This window comes from Dermacentor andersoni, chromosome 10, assembly GCF_023375885.2.
Source record: "Dermacentor andersoni chromosome 10, qqDerAnde1_hic_scaffold, whole genome shotgun sequence".
Taxonomy (NCBI): Eukaryota; Metazoa; Arthropoda; class Arachnida; order Ixodida; family Ixodidae; genus Dermacentor; species Dermacentor andersoni.
The window spans coordinates 131,335,362-131,349,562 of NC_092823.1; the positions used below are offsets into that span (position 1 = coordinate 131,335,362).

The 14,201-nt window shown below is 48.4% G+C and overlaps 1 protein-coding gene across 1 annotated transcript in view; it reads right to left on the reverse strand.

The window, feature by feature from the left end:
• Positions 1–2,644: 2,644 nt before the first annotated feature.
• The window catches only part of LOC126545078 (uncharacterized), a 98,977-nt gene continuing 87,420 nt past the window's right edge, over positions 2,645–14,201 (reverse strand). Inside the window, exon 3 of the mRNA XM_050192769.3 lies at positions 2,645–7,971. Coding sequence (XP_050048726.1) covers positions 7,441–7,971 — 531 coding nt within the window. The 3' untranslated portion in view covers positions 2,645–7,440. The remainder of the gene's footprint in view (positions 7,972–14,201) is intronic.

Here is a 14,201-nt window from a genome sequence, read left to right on the forward strand (position 1 = left end):
CCGTCACGTGCTTTCGCGCACACCACATGTTGAAAGTGATATCAGCAAACGTCATCGTGGTATGCTTACTTTGTCATTGACCGTGCTAGGTCTTAACAAAAGTGTCCTCCATGAGAACGCCTGTAAGAAGCCTCTTGCTCGAAGGGCTTCTTTGCGCACGTACATATTTGCGCGCCACCTCGAACGAAACCTACTCGCTATACAGATAGCGCTGGGGGCACAACACTTTCCTCCTCACCTTCATAGAAAAAGCTTTGCTATGGAATTTGGCACTCTCTCCATGAAGCGCCTACGGAGGTTAACACAAAGCATTCATTGTGTCAGCGCTGCTTGCGTTCAAGTTACTAAGAAGAGGCACAATCGCTGTGGCAAGCTCATGAATTAAGGGCCTAAGCAAACTTAATTCCCTTCTGAAACTCTCATACCAAGCTAACATGACGAATCTCTTACCCACTGCTCTTCAGCGCCTCGGCATTTCATTCGCTCTTGCGGCTGAACAACCCTACTTGCTTATATATAGCTACGGCGAAAAAGAATGAATTCGTCAGAGGCGACAAGGTCTCTGGTAAAACCTTGATCAATAGGTCCCTAGTCTCCACGTCTGGGAGAGATGACGGGCAATCTATACAATTGGCAGTTTCTTCGTTCTTGCATCTTTACGCGTTTTCTAATCGCTCTTCTCAGCTTCATATTTGAAACTATTGTAAAAGCGTTGGCCTATTTGGCCAAATTAATACCTTTGTGGCATGCCTTTACGCAAACACCCTCTCGCTGTTTTTTCTGCCCAAGTTTGGTTTGGATATCCTTTACAGTGATCTTCAGCCGAGCTATATATATATTTATATACACGACAACAGAGGAGGTTAACCGAGGGGCCCGATTTTTAATATTCATATCATGAGAGGCCAACAAACAATGACACCAAGGAAAACATAGCAAAAATGACTTGTACTTAGTAACTGAATTAAAGAAATGAAGAAATAATGGAAATGAAGGTGAATGCGCGATGCTCTACCAATTGAGCTACCGCGGCGCCGTTTTCCCATCCACTTTCTTGGGTATTTATGTTTTGCTACTAGAACTAACCCTGGGAGTGTTAGCCAGCCCCACCATTCACAAACCTTGGCGGCGGATGTGGAACGTCCTTTCTGCCGCTGGAGTCACAAGCATGTGATCTATTTTTGGTGAAGCCAACTGGTCAATAAAGCCACATATGCTACCTCAAGGCATCGATGTTGCCGGATTCGAGACCGTCGTTATGTATTAAACGAGAAGAAATGGTGTTAACCGAGAGGCCCTATTTTTAATAACAATAGAATAGTAAGGTGTTGGGCTAGTTGGTTTGACATGATTTTTGTGAAGGGGAGCGCAGAAGCGTTGCGGAAGAAGGAGACGTGGACAGCAAAGACGTTCAATAATGATATCATGATAACAATATCATGAGAGGCCAATAAACAATGACACCAAGGAAAAAATAGGGCAAATTACTTTTACTTACTAATTGAATTAAATAAATTATAAGTTAACGGAAATGAAGTGAGTGTTAGCCAGCCCCACCATTCACAAACCTTGGCGGCGGATGTGGAGCATCCTTTCTGCCGCAGGCGTTACGAGCACGTGATCTTTTTGGGTGAAGGCAACTGGTCAATAAAGCCACATATGCTACCTCAAGGCATCGATGTTGCCGGATTCGAGACCCTCGTTTTGGAATAAACGACGGTCTCGAACATTATATATATATATATATATATATATATATATATATATATATATATATATATATAATACTTCTCATAGTTCGCACACTTCTGGCGAAAACAGCAGACACTTATTTTGTGACAGGATGGAAGTGTCAGCGATGGGTCTTCTTTCGGTCCCGTCAAAATAAGTGTTCTTTGCTTTCCTGCACTCGTATATCCTTGTTATACTGTGAAGGTGTGCGCTTCTAAGATAGGCACATAGTAAGGCACACAGATAAGCAAATGGTGTAAGAATGTGCCTTACTCTTTCCCGGTATTAAAAGCGTACCCCCCCCCACACACACACACACACGCAATGTACCATTCCAACTCGCCCCAAGGAGCAGCCCTCTTGCTACGAGGAGACTTTGAACGACCGTCGAGTCAAACGAAAACTGGTGTTTCCACGGCCGTTCAGCTACATTCTTCCGATCACGTAGTCGCACTTACGATGCGTCTTCAAGAACTAACCCGACAATACAGTTTTATTTTTGGCTACAAATTAAATTCCACATAGCCATGTATATATAACAAAAGTTATATTTTGCATACGTTCTCTAGAACAGTCAACTTGGGTACGACGCCGCAGTCCCCACTACTCTAGGCCGCCATTGGTCTCAATTCAACCCAACTGCCGTTCCGATGTCGATGGCTGTTGAAAATTCCGTTTAACGCTGCGAATGAGCCTAACTACAACACGGGCCAGCGACCGCTGAGAGGGCCCGCGTAACAGGGTTATACCCACATTAACCCAGTCGCGTTGAAGCCTATCGAACACAGCAACCAAGATGTCAACCATCTTCACCTTGTCCACCGATGACCTTCGGATCCGGTGTCTCATGGGTCCCAGGATGCACATTAGTCTGACTGTACAGAAGCAAGGAAAGGACAACTGACTCCAGTGGTGAAGGTTTATGTACAACTGAGCGACATTTATTTCTTTTTCTCTGATATCACTCTCTTCAACAAAGTTCGTGATTTTTTTCTCTCTCTTTCTTCCCAAAATAATATACAAATGCTGGCAGCCACAACCGCGACAGAGGCCGCCCAGCCAGGTGCGACGCACCGCACGTGTCCGTTCACAGAACGCGCCCCGCCCGCGCACACTTATGCACGCTCCATCCACACGCACTCACAGACACAAGCACCCGACGTGGATCAAGCGCCAGTGGCATCAAGACACAGTGAGAAGATTGCCCAAGACACATGCGTCGTGTCTCCAGTTGTCCTTCTGGTCGGCAGCAGCCTCCGATCCTTGGTCTCAACGGCGCGCGGTATTTATTGCCCCCGTTCGTGAACTGAATGCTGCAAGTCCACAGCTGGTTCCAGGTAATTCTGCTGTTGCACATCGTAAGTCTACGCTTTTGCTATGGCGGCAGATATTTTACTTCCAGAGGAAGAGGGTTCTAAGGCAGCTTCTGTACAGTTAAATACGTGTTCCAAGTCTGGAAACGAACAATTTCGCTAAGGCAGCAGCTTGCTTCTTTATACAGAAAGAAAGTGTCAATGAGAGCAGCAGTAGTGGTCACTGTTCCCAGATTACGGACGTATTATTTGATCTGAGCATTTATCACTGCTCTAAGGATTTCCGTTTCTGTCTTTTAAACGGACAGAGAGTCAACTATTAAAGAAAGATCGGGTTGCGCAGGGCCATCTATGATAAATAAGTTGTCCTTAACCTCGTATAGAGCCGCTGAACAGGACCATCTTGTTTATAACGCTTCGATCGAAATTTCGCAATGACGCCAATGCACGAGGTATTTATAACGGGAAGCCTGTGTGTCTGAGACATTTGAAAATTGATCGCTCGCACTCAACCGATCTCCCCTAATCGGCCATCGGCATTTCCGTCGAACCAGCGGTTCGAACGCTATACCTATTCCGAATTCCTTTCTTTTTTTCTGGCTCTGAATGTACGATCGGCACTTTCTTCCGTAGGTTTCTATACAATAGACAGTCGTTACAATGAAGTCGTATCGACACTGATATGCCTTCGTTATATCCGACATTCGTTATAACCGCACATTTGTTACATGCTCATATCCGCGAGAAACTGTATATTCTCTGCGTTATATCAGGTAATTCGTTATATTTGCTTTTATATGGAGATAAAACTGAGAAAGATTACGCGGCGACTTTTTCGGATGACGTCTCGACACTAAAATCGCAATCATACGCGAAATTTGGCTAATCTTAGATCGGTGACAACTGAAGCGTTGTTACATATAACAACATGAAAAATACTGGGCTTTTACAGATAATATCCTGGAACAAACTGTATACTGGAGTTTAGTGGGCAGTACGCGGGTTTCAAGAACCGGTTTCAAGTTGAGGCCAGGGAGCCGAGGCTGCATCCGAGTCCGGTACCAACCAGAGATTTCTCCACGGCACTGACTACCGAAACGCCGGGTGCTGCATTCACGCATTATACGTATCTGGCTGCTTCGTGTAGAATGATCGCAGATGAATTTCCGCGCGGCACTCTATCATATATCTATGTACAATGCGTGGAGAACCACGACACACGTGAGGTCAGAAGAAATAACACAAAGTGAACAGAAATGTCCTCGTCAAGTTTTTTTTTTCCTTCAAGTATTTCGGCAAAAATTAAATACTCTTTTACACGCCGACAGCATCACCCGACCGGTAGCTGTACACAATTTTCCTTCAACAACCATTCCTCGACGCAAAGCGACGTATGGTCTTGTTCAGTTGAAACTTAAACGAGACTATTCAAACGGGAGCACAAAAAAGAAAAAAGAAATAAGCCGGGAGAGTTTTCTGGTGAATGTAACTGTTCTTTTTCTCTATTGCAATCGGTTTACAGCACGATTAACTAAAAATAAAGCACTGTAGTTTGTAGCGAATGGCTCGAGAACATTATTTCTTTTCCGTGTTGTGCTGCGATTTGAATTTTTCTCAGGTTCGGTTTTAAGTTGCCGCTGACTGCTATCGCTTTGGTCAAGCGAGCTCCCAACTTCACACAGGTGAACTTCCACAGACGTCGTCACAGCAGTCATGCTATTGGGCTGTGAACGAAAAGCAATGAATAAATGAAGACAGAAAATACCCGCCCTTCCTAATTCCGACCGGCACCGCACAAAACTAGTACTTCATGAACTAGTGCCCGTGACGTCACGTGGAATTCATCTGTAGTGTTGGTGGGCCAAAAGTCGAGAGCCAGAGAGATAGATGGCCATTAACTTGAGCCAGAAGTAGAACTATGCATTCTGGGATTGACTTTTGCCACTTATTGCATGCCGCTGTGCCGTGAGCGCTTGTAATAAATCTTACGCCGAGGCCACATCCCAACAACGGGGCGAGAATTATGAACCCATGGAGAAGTCAAAGATCTGTGCAAAAGGGGTGACGTCATACGGGAATAACAATGGCAAGATTCACTTGGAATCTATAGACTTCAGGAAGCAAGCGTACCCATGTCCTTTCTTGCGAAAGGACGTTTCGCTATAACTCTTACGAAAATGAATTTAGACAGCCCGTAGAACGCGTCTGGCGGAATGCTTCGAACAAGAAGTTTGGCTCACTTACAGATCATTACTCACTCATTATTCACTTGCAGAGCAGTTTTGTCGCTGACAAATAAAATAGTTATCGATGAAACATGGCTGCAATTAAGCATGCTGTTGCGGGTTCGATTCCCAGTCAGGGTGACCGCATTGTACTACGGGGGCAGAATCGCAAGAACACTCGCGTACCTAGATTCAGGTGCGCATGAAATAACTCAAGATGGTCAAAATCAATCCGGAGGCCCCCACTACGGCGTACCTCAAAGCCCTAAAGTTGCCTTGGGACGTCAAACCTCACAATTTTTAATGAAATACGGCAACCGAATAATGATGATTGAGCAGAGCGAATATGACGGTGGTGATGGTGAGTTGTGTGTAAAGTCATGGACAAAGCGGGTTTACCGGCTTAACAAGCTCGCTTCGATGCATGTAGGATATGCAGCGGGCTAGATTCTTTCACGCTCAACTAACCGTATTGTGTGCAAAGGAGGCCGCTGTTTAAGATGCAAAAGGAGCAGTGGAGCTCGGCAGGAAGCGATGTGCCGATTCAGTCGACACCCTCTACCTGAAAGCGTTCTAGATCGCCGGATGCACACGGCAACCAAAGTCACTTTGTGTACGTCGCTCGCAGAGGGCAATCAATAAATGTAGGCTTGCTTGGCTTAAGTTTGTTACTAAAACGTTAAGCGTCAACTGCATGAAGCGTCTTTTCAAGCGTCCATCCATCACAGTCACACACCGTCCGTCGGCATCTGCAGCAAGCTGATGGGCATGCTTGTAGTCAAACCATGATAATTGAAAAGAACGCTGCGAGATCGGCTGCAGAAGAGTCGGCTTTAAAATGGCGCAACGACGACGGCAGAGGTAACGCGACACTGACGCCAAAAGAAGCGCTTCATGTGGTTAGGAGCGTCTATAAGGACAATGAGGCGACACCCCTGTTGCACAGTTCTTTCTGTTCAATGCATTATCCAGCCTTGCGCGCACATGTGAACAAACTTCGTTTTGGGGAAATCAGAGGAAAACGGGCGTTTGTGCACCTAAAAAAAGGAAAACAGTCCACACGGCACACAAGGGCCATTCAACGGCCTTGGGACTGTTTATGAGGCGTAACCGCAGTCCAAGTCCACTGCACCATTTTCAAAAGCAAACGGGAGCTTTCGCACACACCACACCACAATCAAACATGAACGCGAATGCAATCACACGCCGTGCGCAGTCGCAGTCACGTGACACGCAGCCCACGCCCGCCTAGGCATTGCGGAAAGCACGCTACCGTTGTAAGGTAGTACATGTACCACCCTGGCCGTCACAATGTCGTACTTCTCAAGGATTAAGCAGTGATTTTTACAGGGAAACTTTAGCCGAATCAATTTGCTGACCAATAAGCTGAGCTAGACTCTGGGCTAGCGTTTATGTTATGCATGAAGGCATCTGGACCCTACGGAGCATATATTATCAATAATCAAGCAGCGGAATCGTGGGATCCGTGTCAGAGAATCGACGCTGTTGAGAAAATTACGAGCACCTACTGGTCGGTACGCGCGTGTTTAGACGGTGGGTGCAAGCCAGTTTTCCAAGTGCAGGCTTCTGTTTCACCCCTCGCCTGAAACAAGAAATCTGCTCTGCATTGCTTGATGTAGTGAGCGATCTCGACCTCCTAAATAAGCACGCCTAAATTCTGAGCTTTTCACCTGTTTTGCTTCAACGAGCACCTTTATTTAGACATCACGCTGACACTTTAAGCGTCTAACAACTGCTTGCGCGTCTACACTCCTCATTTTATTCCATTACATTTATCTCTAAGGAAGTGAGTGCTCTATGACGCGCACTTATGGGCCCCCTGAAGTCTGGCTTGTCGAATACCGGCTGACGATGGCTGCCGTTCGCACGCACTGCTACCCGCCATGACGCAGGGGCAACGACGGGCGACTTGCGCCAGCACCGTGCACGCGGTACAAGACCAGCGATAGCGCGCAGTTCTTTTCCACACGATGTCCTCACCCACCGCAGACGAGGGTGTCCACGCACCAGTTGGTGCAACGTTCCTACGCAACATACCGCGCATGCGCACGAACACACACACACACAGCCACGCTCACGCACGCACAGCGAAAGCAGGAGAAAAAAAACAGTCCAGGAAAAAAACACGTCCATGGCGGCGAAGAGCGGCGCTAAGTGAGGATTTGTTGGTTCATGGAAGGGTCCGTCTGGTGGTACCACGTGTACTGCGGCATGTAGCTGGACATGGCGACGGCCTTGGCCGCCGCCGGCGACATCTCCCACGAGCCGAGCGGCGGCGACATGGCGGGAGGCGTCAGACTGGCGCCGTGCGGCAGGTGATGCGGGTGATGCGGATGCGACGGGTGATGCTGCGACAGCGACGGCGGCTGCTGGTGCTGCGGATGGTGGTGGTGGTGACTCGTGGGCGGGCTCTGCGGCCCGGGCGACGGCTCGCTGGGCGACTGCGGGGTGCCGGCCGAGTTGGGCGGGCCCAGCGACGGCGGCCCCGGGGTGCCGGGCGCCGGGTTCGGCGTGTGCGGGCCCTGGTTCTGAGGCTGAGGGGTTCCCACGCTGCCCTGGTTGGTGGGCGTACCTCCGCCGCCACCGCCGCCTCCGCCGCCTCCTCCGCCGCTGCCGCCTTGCTGCTGAGCCTTGAGCATCTTCTTGTACTTGGAGCGCCTGTTTTGGAACCAGATCTTGACCTGCAGCAGCGAAAACGAGAGAGGAAGGTGCTTCTGAGTCCAGAGAGCAAAAATAGGATCGAGACGTTACGAAAAAAAAATGCGATAGAAAATCACACTTGATACTCGTTCTGTTGTTCAAGCAATACAAAGGGTTTGCACGATCATCCCGACTTGAAGCGATAAATACTCGTCGAACGAGGGATCTGTTCGACCGCCATCGATCTCTTCGTGTTCTGTTGTAGCTGCTTCCTTACTTTGCACATCACCACAAACCATACTAAGACGTCAACGCAATATTGCATTGGCGTCTCTGTAGCCGTTCACAGTACTGTTACAGTAATTTGTGCAGTCATATTTGTAGAACGAAATGTGACTCCACAAAATGCAAATGTTAATTGTGAGAGTGGCTAGAGGTGAAGGCAAAATATTTTTGGAAATAGAAGCAGCAAGGCAGAAATGTTCATTCGGGGGCCTGAAATGTCTGGTGCATGCACTCAGCCAACAGGTACGCGTCTTCACCGGCAAGGCAACACATCTGTACAAATTGAAGATGACACTTCGACAAGTGGGCCGAATAAACTCAACCGACGTGCATGAGTGTAGAGAATGCCACAAATCGCAGCGTACAGTCGCCATCATCATCATAATCGTCATCATCATCATGATAATCATACTCATCACTGCCACCTTAACTTCTGTCCACTGCAGGACGAAGGTGTCTGTCGGAGATCTGCAATTAGACCTGTCTCGCGTCAACTGACTTGCCCTTATGCCTATAAATAATTTTATCACACAACGTAATCTGATATACTCAACTCAGTTTCCTTTCTCTTGGCAACTTCGGTTAGTCGAATAGACCACCGGTTATCTGCTTTATGCTGTGCCTACCATAATTTCAGTGATTCGCTGCACATGGCCACATTACGATTATTCGCCCCGAATGTTTTCTACCGTAGGTTACGCTGTGGCAAGACTAGTTCAGAGGCTGTCCTCTTGAGTAGTAAGATTAGGATCGACCCCTGCTGAACGACGCGTGCGAAATAAAAGTTTGCTCTGCTTGCTCTTTCCTTTTCCTTCTCCGATTAGCAGAGATAGAAGAAAACGCCCCGAAGTAAAAACGCCCATACTGTCCCGCGAAGAGAAAAAGAAGGTGAACTCTACCAGTCAGTCAGCCATCAAACTTGTCCGTGACATGAGATAACAAACCAGCGATGCATCCCTGGAGTGCCGAGTCGAACAGGCTCGCAAAATAAGAGCGTTGTACTCATTTGTGCCAAGAACGCGCGCAGCCAGCACACGAGAACCGAGCAAGAAGCTGCGGCTTCACTTCGATCTCCAACATGCCGCCGCCCTCAAGTGTACCGGCCGCGTCAGTGCGAACTGCCAAAGTGCTCGTGCTTTATGCGCGGTGCACCGCTTGCTCGCGAGCACCGTGCAGTAGGGTTCCCACACGAACATACACACGCACATACGTCAATGGTACTGAGACAGAACGCGTGCGTCATTGTTTTGCGGCGCCTCGAAGAAGCACCACGCAGGTTCGGCACACACTTCTTCGAGGTCCAGGGGAGTAAAAAGGGGGTGCTACTGCCCCCAACCCCGCCTCAGCTGTGCCGAAGCCCCCGGAAACACTATTGTTAGAAAGGCCCGCGCTGGCGGCCGGGCAGGCTTGCCCGGCCGAAAAGACAGGCGCGCAATGTACACATACGCGTTGGCCGCTAGTCCTTTCCTGCGGGCGCCGTAGAAGACACAGGCGCCGACCGACGCACGCCGCCGCACAGCCGTGCAAGAAGCCGCTGCCAGACGAAGAGTGCAGATCGCCGCCTGCCACGGTGAGGCAGCACAAAGAACCGCCTTCTGAGAGCGCAGGGAGGCGGGGGTCGCTCTTTCTTTTTTTTTTTCCTCCCTCTGTCGGCGGCATGGCGCACCGAAACGTCGGTCCCGGCCCGCGAGTTGAACTGTCTCTCGGGGGCGGGAACGCCGCGTGGCGCGTCTTCCACCTTCGGTCTCGGCGGAGGCATCGGAGGCGGCAGCCGCGGGAGAGCCTTTCGGGAAATGCCCGTCATCTTCGGTCGAAAACTTGCACGCTCTTCTTTTTTTTTTTTCACATCTTGGCCAGGTATAGAGCTCTGCCTGAAATCCTTCTGGACACCCTCTTATTCGCCCTTGCTTCTTCTAGACTCGTTGGTCTCCGAGCTCTTGCGAGTGTTCCTTCTTTTTCTGGCTTCGCTGCAATACACCCCATCACCCCACCTTGGTTCTAAGCCGCCGTTAACCCGAAAGCCGCCTTCGATGTCTCGGACCCTGCACTTGCCGAGGCGGGTCCATTCACCACCGCCCTATCTGGAGTGCGGTAAGAAAGGGGGGAACAGGAAGACGTACAGAAGAAGACGTTGAGGCAGGCCTTACGCGAAAACAACGCTGCAGTCTCTGCAGGAATACAAGACACCGTTATGGTCGCAACGGCGACGGGGAAGCGCAGAAGCACCAAGGAGCGAGCGTACGTCCAGCGATGATGAAAGGTTTAGCATGGAAGGTGACGGCACAATCGAAGACAGCGCTTGCGACGTCGTCGTAGGTGGAACAATGAACGAAGGAAGACATCGCCGGTCCGCGAGCCATCACACACGTAGCGAATGTGGGCTCCCTGCGCTGTTAAACAATTTACGGCCTTAAATGCGAGAAAGGGTGAAAATCGGTGACTTCACATCCTTACGATCAAAAATGGTACAAGGGTGTGCGTTATAAACCAATTTGCACCCTTTTTTGGTTTGAAAGTTGAGTGAGCGAAACTTTATTGAGCACTAGTAACTGTTTTTTTCTGCGGCTGGGGCGGATTCTTCAGGGGAGCCTTCCTCCTTGTGTCTTCCTCGGAGGTCTTCACCCGCTGCTTCGTCCGTCCTCTATTGCAATGGTCGGCTGTGAGTGTGATTGTGAGTGTAAGGCTGCGGAACATAAATTTCATTCGAGGAACATAAATTGACTTTGCAGCATTGGTGCTGCCGCACAGGGGGTTGCCACGTGTAATTCTGTTTTTTACACAAGCGCTTTCTTACAGTTGCATAGAAAAAAAAAAAGAAGCCCCGCTGAGCCACAGCATTGGATAATGGTATTGTGATGTCGTAGTGACAATAACGGCAGAGTTTTTCCATTGGAAAGTATTCCACGATATGGACGCCCCATCGCATCGTCTGCTTACACACAAGCGGAAGAAGTCTTGGATGCCACAATGCGAAAAAAAGAGATGAAAAGGAAGCGTGCGAGCAACGGAGATCCTGCATCGCAAAGGTGCACGGGCGTTTTCAATTATTTCGCCCGACGAGCGGCGACCACAAAAACGAAAACTCTCGCCTCCCATCTTGTCTCAAGGGCCACACAACGACACGCCGCGTGTGTTGGGGTTGTTTCCGGAGCCGTTTGCCTTTCGCACGCAACACGGCGGCGCTACCACCTCGCTCTTCACCACAAAGCAGGAAACGAGGGCGAACAATGGCGGCCCCGACACGGCGCCCTTCTCCACTCTTAGCAGCGGCGCCGCGAGATCCGTTGCCAACCAGCGGTGTGAATGACGGGGGAGGTCTCGGAGGCTGCAGGGCTGCACGCACATTATACACACAACGCGCTCCGCGCTTCGTCAATCCATTCCGACCCGAATCGGGCACGGGTGCGAATGCGGCGGGTGATCGGGCCCGACCCCCCGGAGGGCACGTGATGGAGTACCTCGTGCCACCCGCGCGAGACACCGACAACCCGTCAGCGAGACCGAACGGCCTCGCGCATGCGCGCAGTATACGTATTGCAGTACGAGTTTGAGTCAGTTGTGTGTGCACGGACTGACCACCTGCTGGATGGAGCCTGAGAAAGAATTCGTGCGAGTCTGTCTGCGAGCGTCCGAAGGCACGGACACTCTTACCCGATTTGTCTTCCGTACGCCGCGCTTGGAAGCTGACGCTCTGCGTGAACATTCAATTGGCGATGGCATTAAGAAGGTTTTTCTGTTAGCTGCTGTTTTGTATTACGTGAAGCTATATGTCGGCGCGTAGTTGGGGCGTGCGAACAAGACGAGTTTGGCTCTAAACGGTCGTTATGAAAGTGGGAACCGTGCGGCTGACCGTCACTATAACATCAAACGCCATAAACACTGACGGCATACTGCATTAACACAGCATGAACATTGTCATTCTGGATAGAAGTCATCGACATGAAAGCGTTCGTTTTCGCGCCCTATCGGATAGTTCGAAGAATTACACGTGCACGGAAAAAATAAGATTTGAAGCGTCCCCGATATTTCAAAAATCGCGGCTTTCGGTACATAGCTCTACGGCTACTGTGATATTCTATCTTGTATGTGTAGTGCGCATGAATCGCACATCGAGAAGAACTGAAAAAAAGAAAGAAAGAAATATTTTAATGTTACAAAACACGTCTCTCCAGTTATACAAGCCTGACATGTGCAAGATCGAATACGTGAGACCACTTGCCAACTACACGCGCGTAGAATGGGAAGATTCGCCAGTTGGTGTATTTCTGCTTTACGAGAGCACTGATTTCATAACGTGACATATTTGTACTTTTCAGCACTTCATATAACGGCAAAACCATTTTCCCATGAACATATACACTCTCCTTCCAACCTTAAGGCCGGCAAGTTCGATGTTGCATAAACGAGGAACCTTTCGTCGACTCAGATAAGCTATTCCAACAGGTACTGCCAAAGCAATGCTCGCGAGATATTCTCTATGCTTCGGGCTCGACGTAAACAAAGTCGCAAAACAACAAGAACAGTAAAAACAGCACCTACAAGCCGTGTACTCCACCAGGCCCCCTAGTTCGCGCGCACTGGGCCAATGACGTAGCAGGGCCGACGTTATAAACCGAAGGCACACCGCGAACGCTCCTATATATGGGCGTGTGTGTAGTAGCGCCATAAAATAAACGTAAATTAAGGAGAATATGAAACACAGCTACACACAACTACACTGCAGCGAAGGCCGCCGCTCTCCATCATACCGTTCCTTTGGTCGGGACAAAAGCAAAACTGGAGAACTGGGGTAAAAGAAAAACATCCCTGGCGCCGATTTTTCGTTGCCGGCTTTCTTTATTTACAATTTTCGTTTTTATCTGATGCTTGATTCGTTAGTGCCTGCTTCGCAGGTAAAAGAAGGAAGAAAGGAAACCAGCCTTGAGGGGAGTGGTCGGTTGTGAACAGTAAAGAGGGAGGGGGGGGGGTGTTATGGCCGAGATGGAAGAGAAGAGCCCGACGCTTGCACCGGAAAGCGCGAGGAACAGCAGCCTGTCTGCAACCTGCCTACTCTGCAGCCCGGCGGGCCTTAGAAGGGATGTGCGTGTGCCGCAAGACACACACGGCCACGCCACCCGCCCGGGGTTGTTCCTCCCTTCCTCCCCCTTCACGGAAAAAAAAAAAAAAAATGAACAAGCAGAGGAGAACCGCGAACCTCGATGCCTCCTCCTCCTCCCACAGTCATGCTTCGTCTTTTCACCTGCCCAGAATCAGCGCTGGGGGCGTAGAAGAGAATGGTGGCGCTGCTGTAATCACCACTGCCATCCACCGCGAGTCTTCGCGTAGTATCTATCTATCTATCTATCTATCTATCTATCTATCTATCTATCTATCTATCTATCTATCTATCTATCTATCTATCTATCTATCTATCTATCTATCTATCTATCTATCTATCTATCTATCTATCTATCTATCTATCTATCTATCTATCTATCTATCTATCTATCTATCTATCTATCTATCTATCTATCTATCTATCTATCTATCTATCTATCTATCTATCTATCTATCTATCTATCTATCTATCTATCTATCTATCTATCTATCTATCTATCTATCTATCTATCTATCTATCTATCTATCTATCTATCTATCTATCTATCTATCTATCTATCTATCTATCTATCTATCTATCTATCTATCTATCTATCTATCTATCTATCTATCTATCTATCTATCTATCTATCTATCTATCTATCTATCTATCTATCTATCTATCTATCTATCTATCTATCTATCTATCTATCTATCTATCTATCTATCTATCTATCTATCTATCTATCTATCTATCTATCTATCTATCTATCTATCTATCTATCTATCTATCTATCTATCTATCTATCTATCTATCTATCTATCTATCTATCTATCTATCTATCTATCTATCTATCTATCTATCTATCTATCTATCTATCTATCTATCTATCTATCTATCTATCTATCT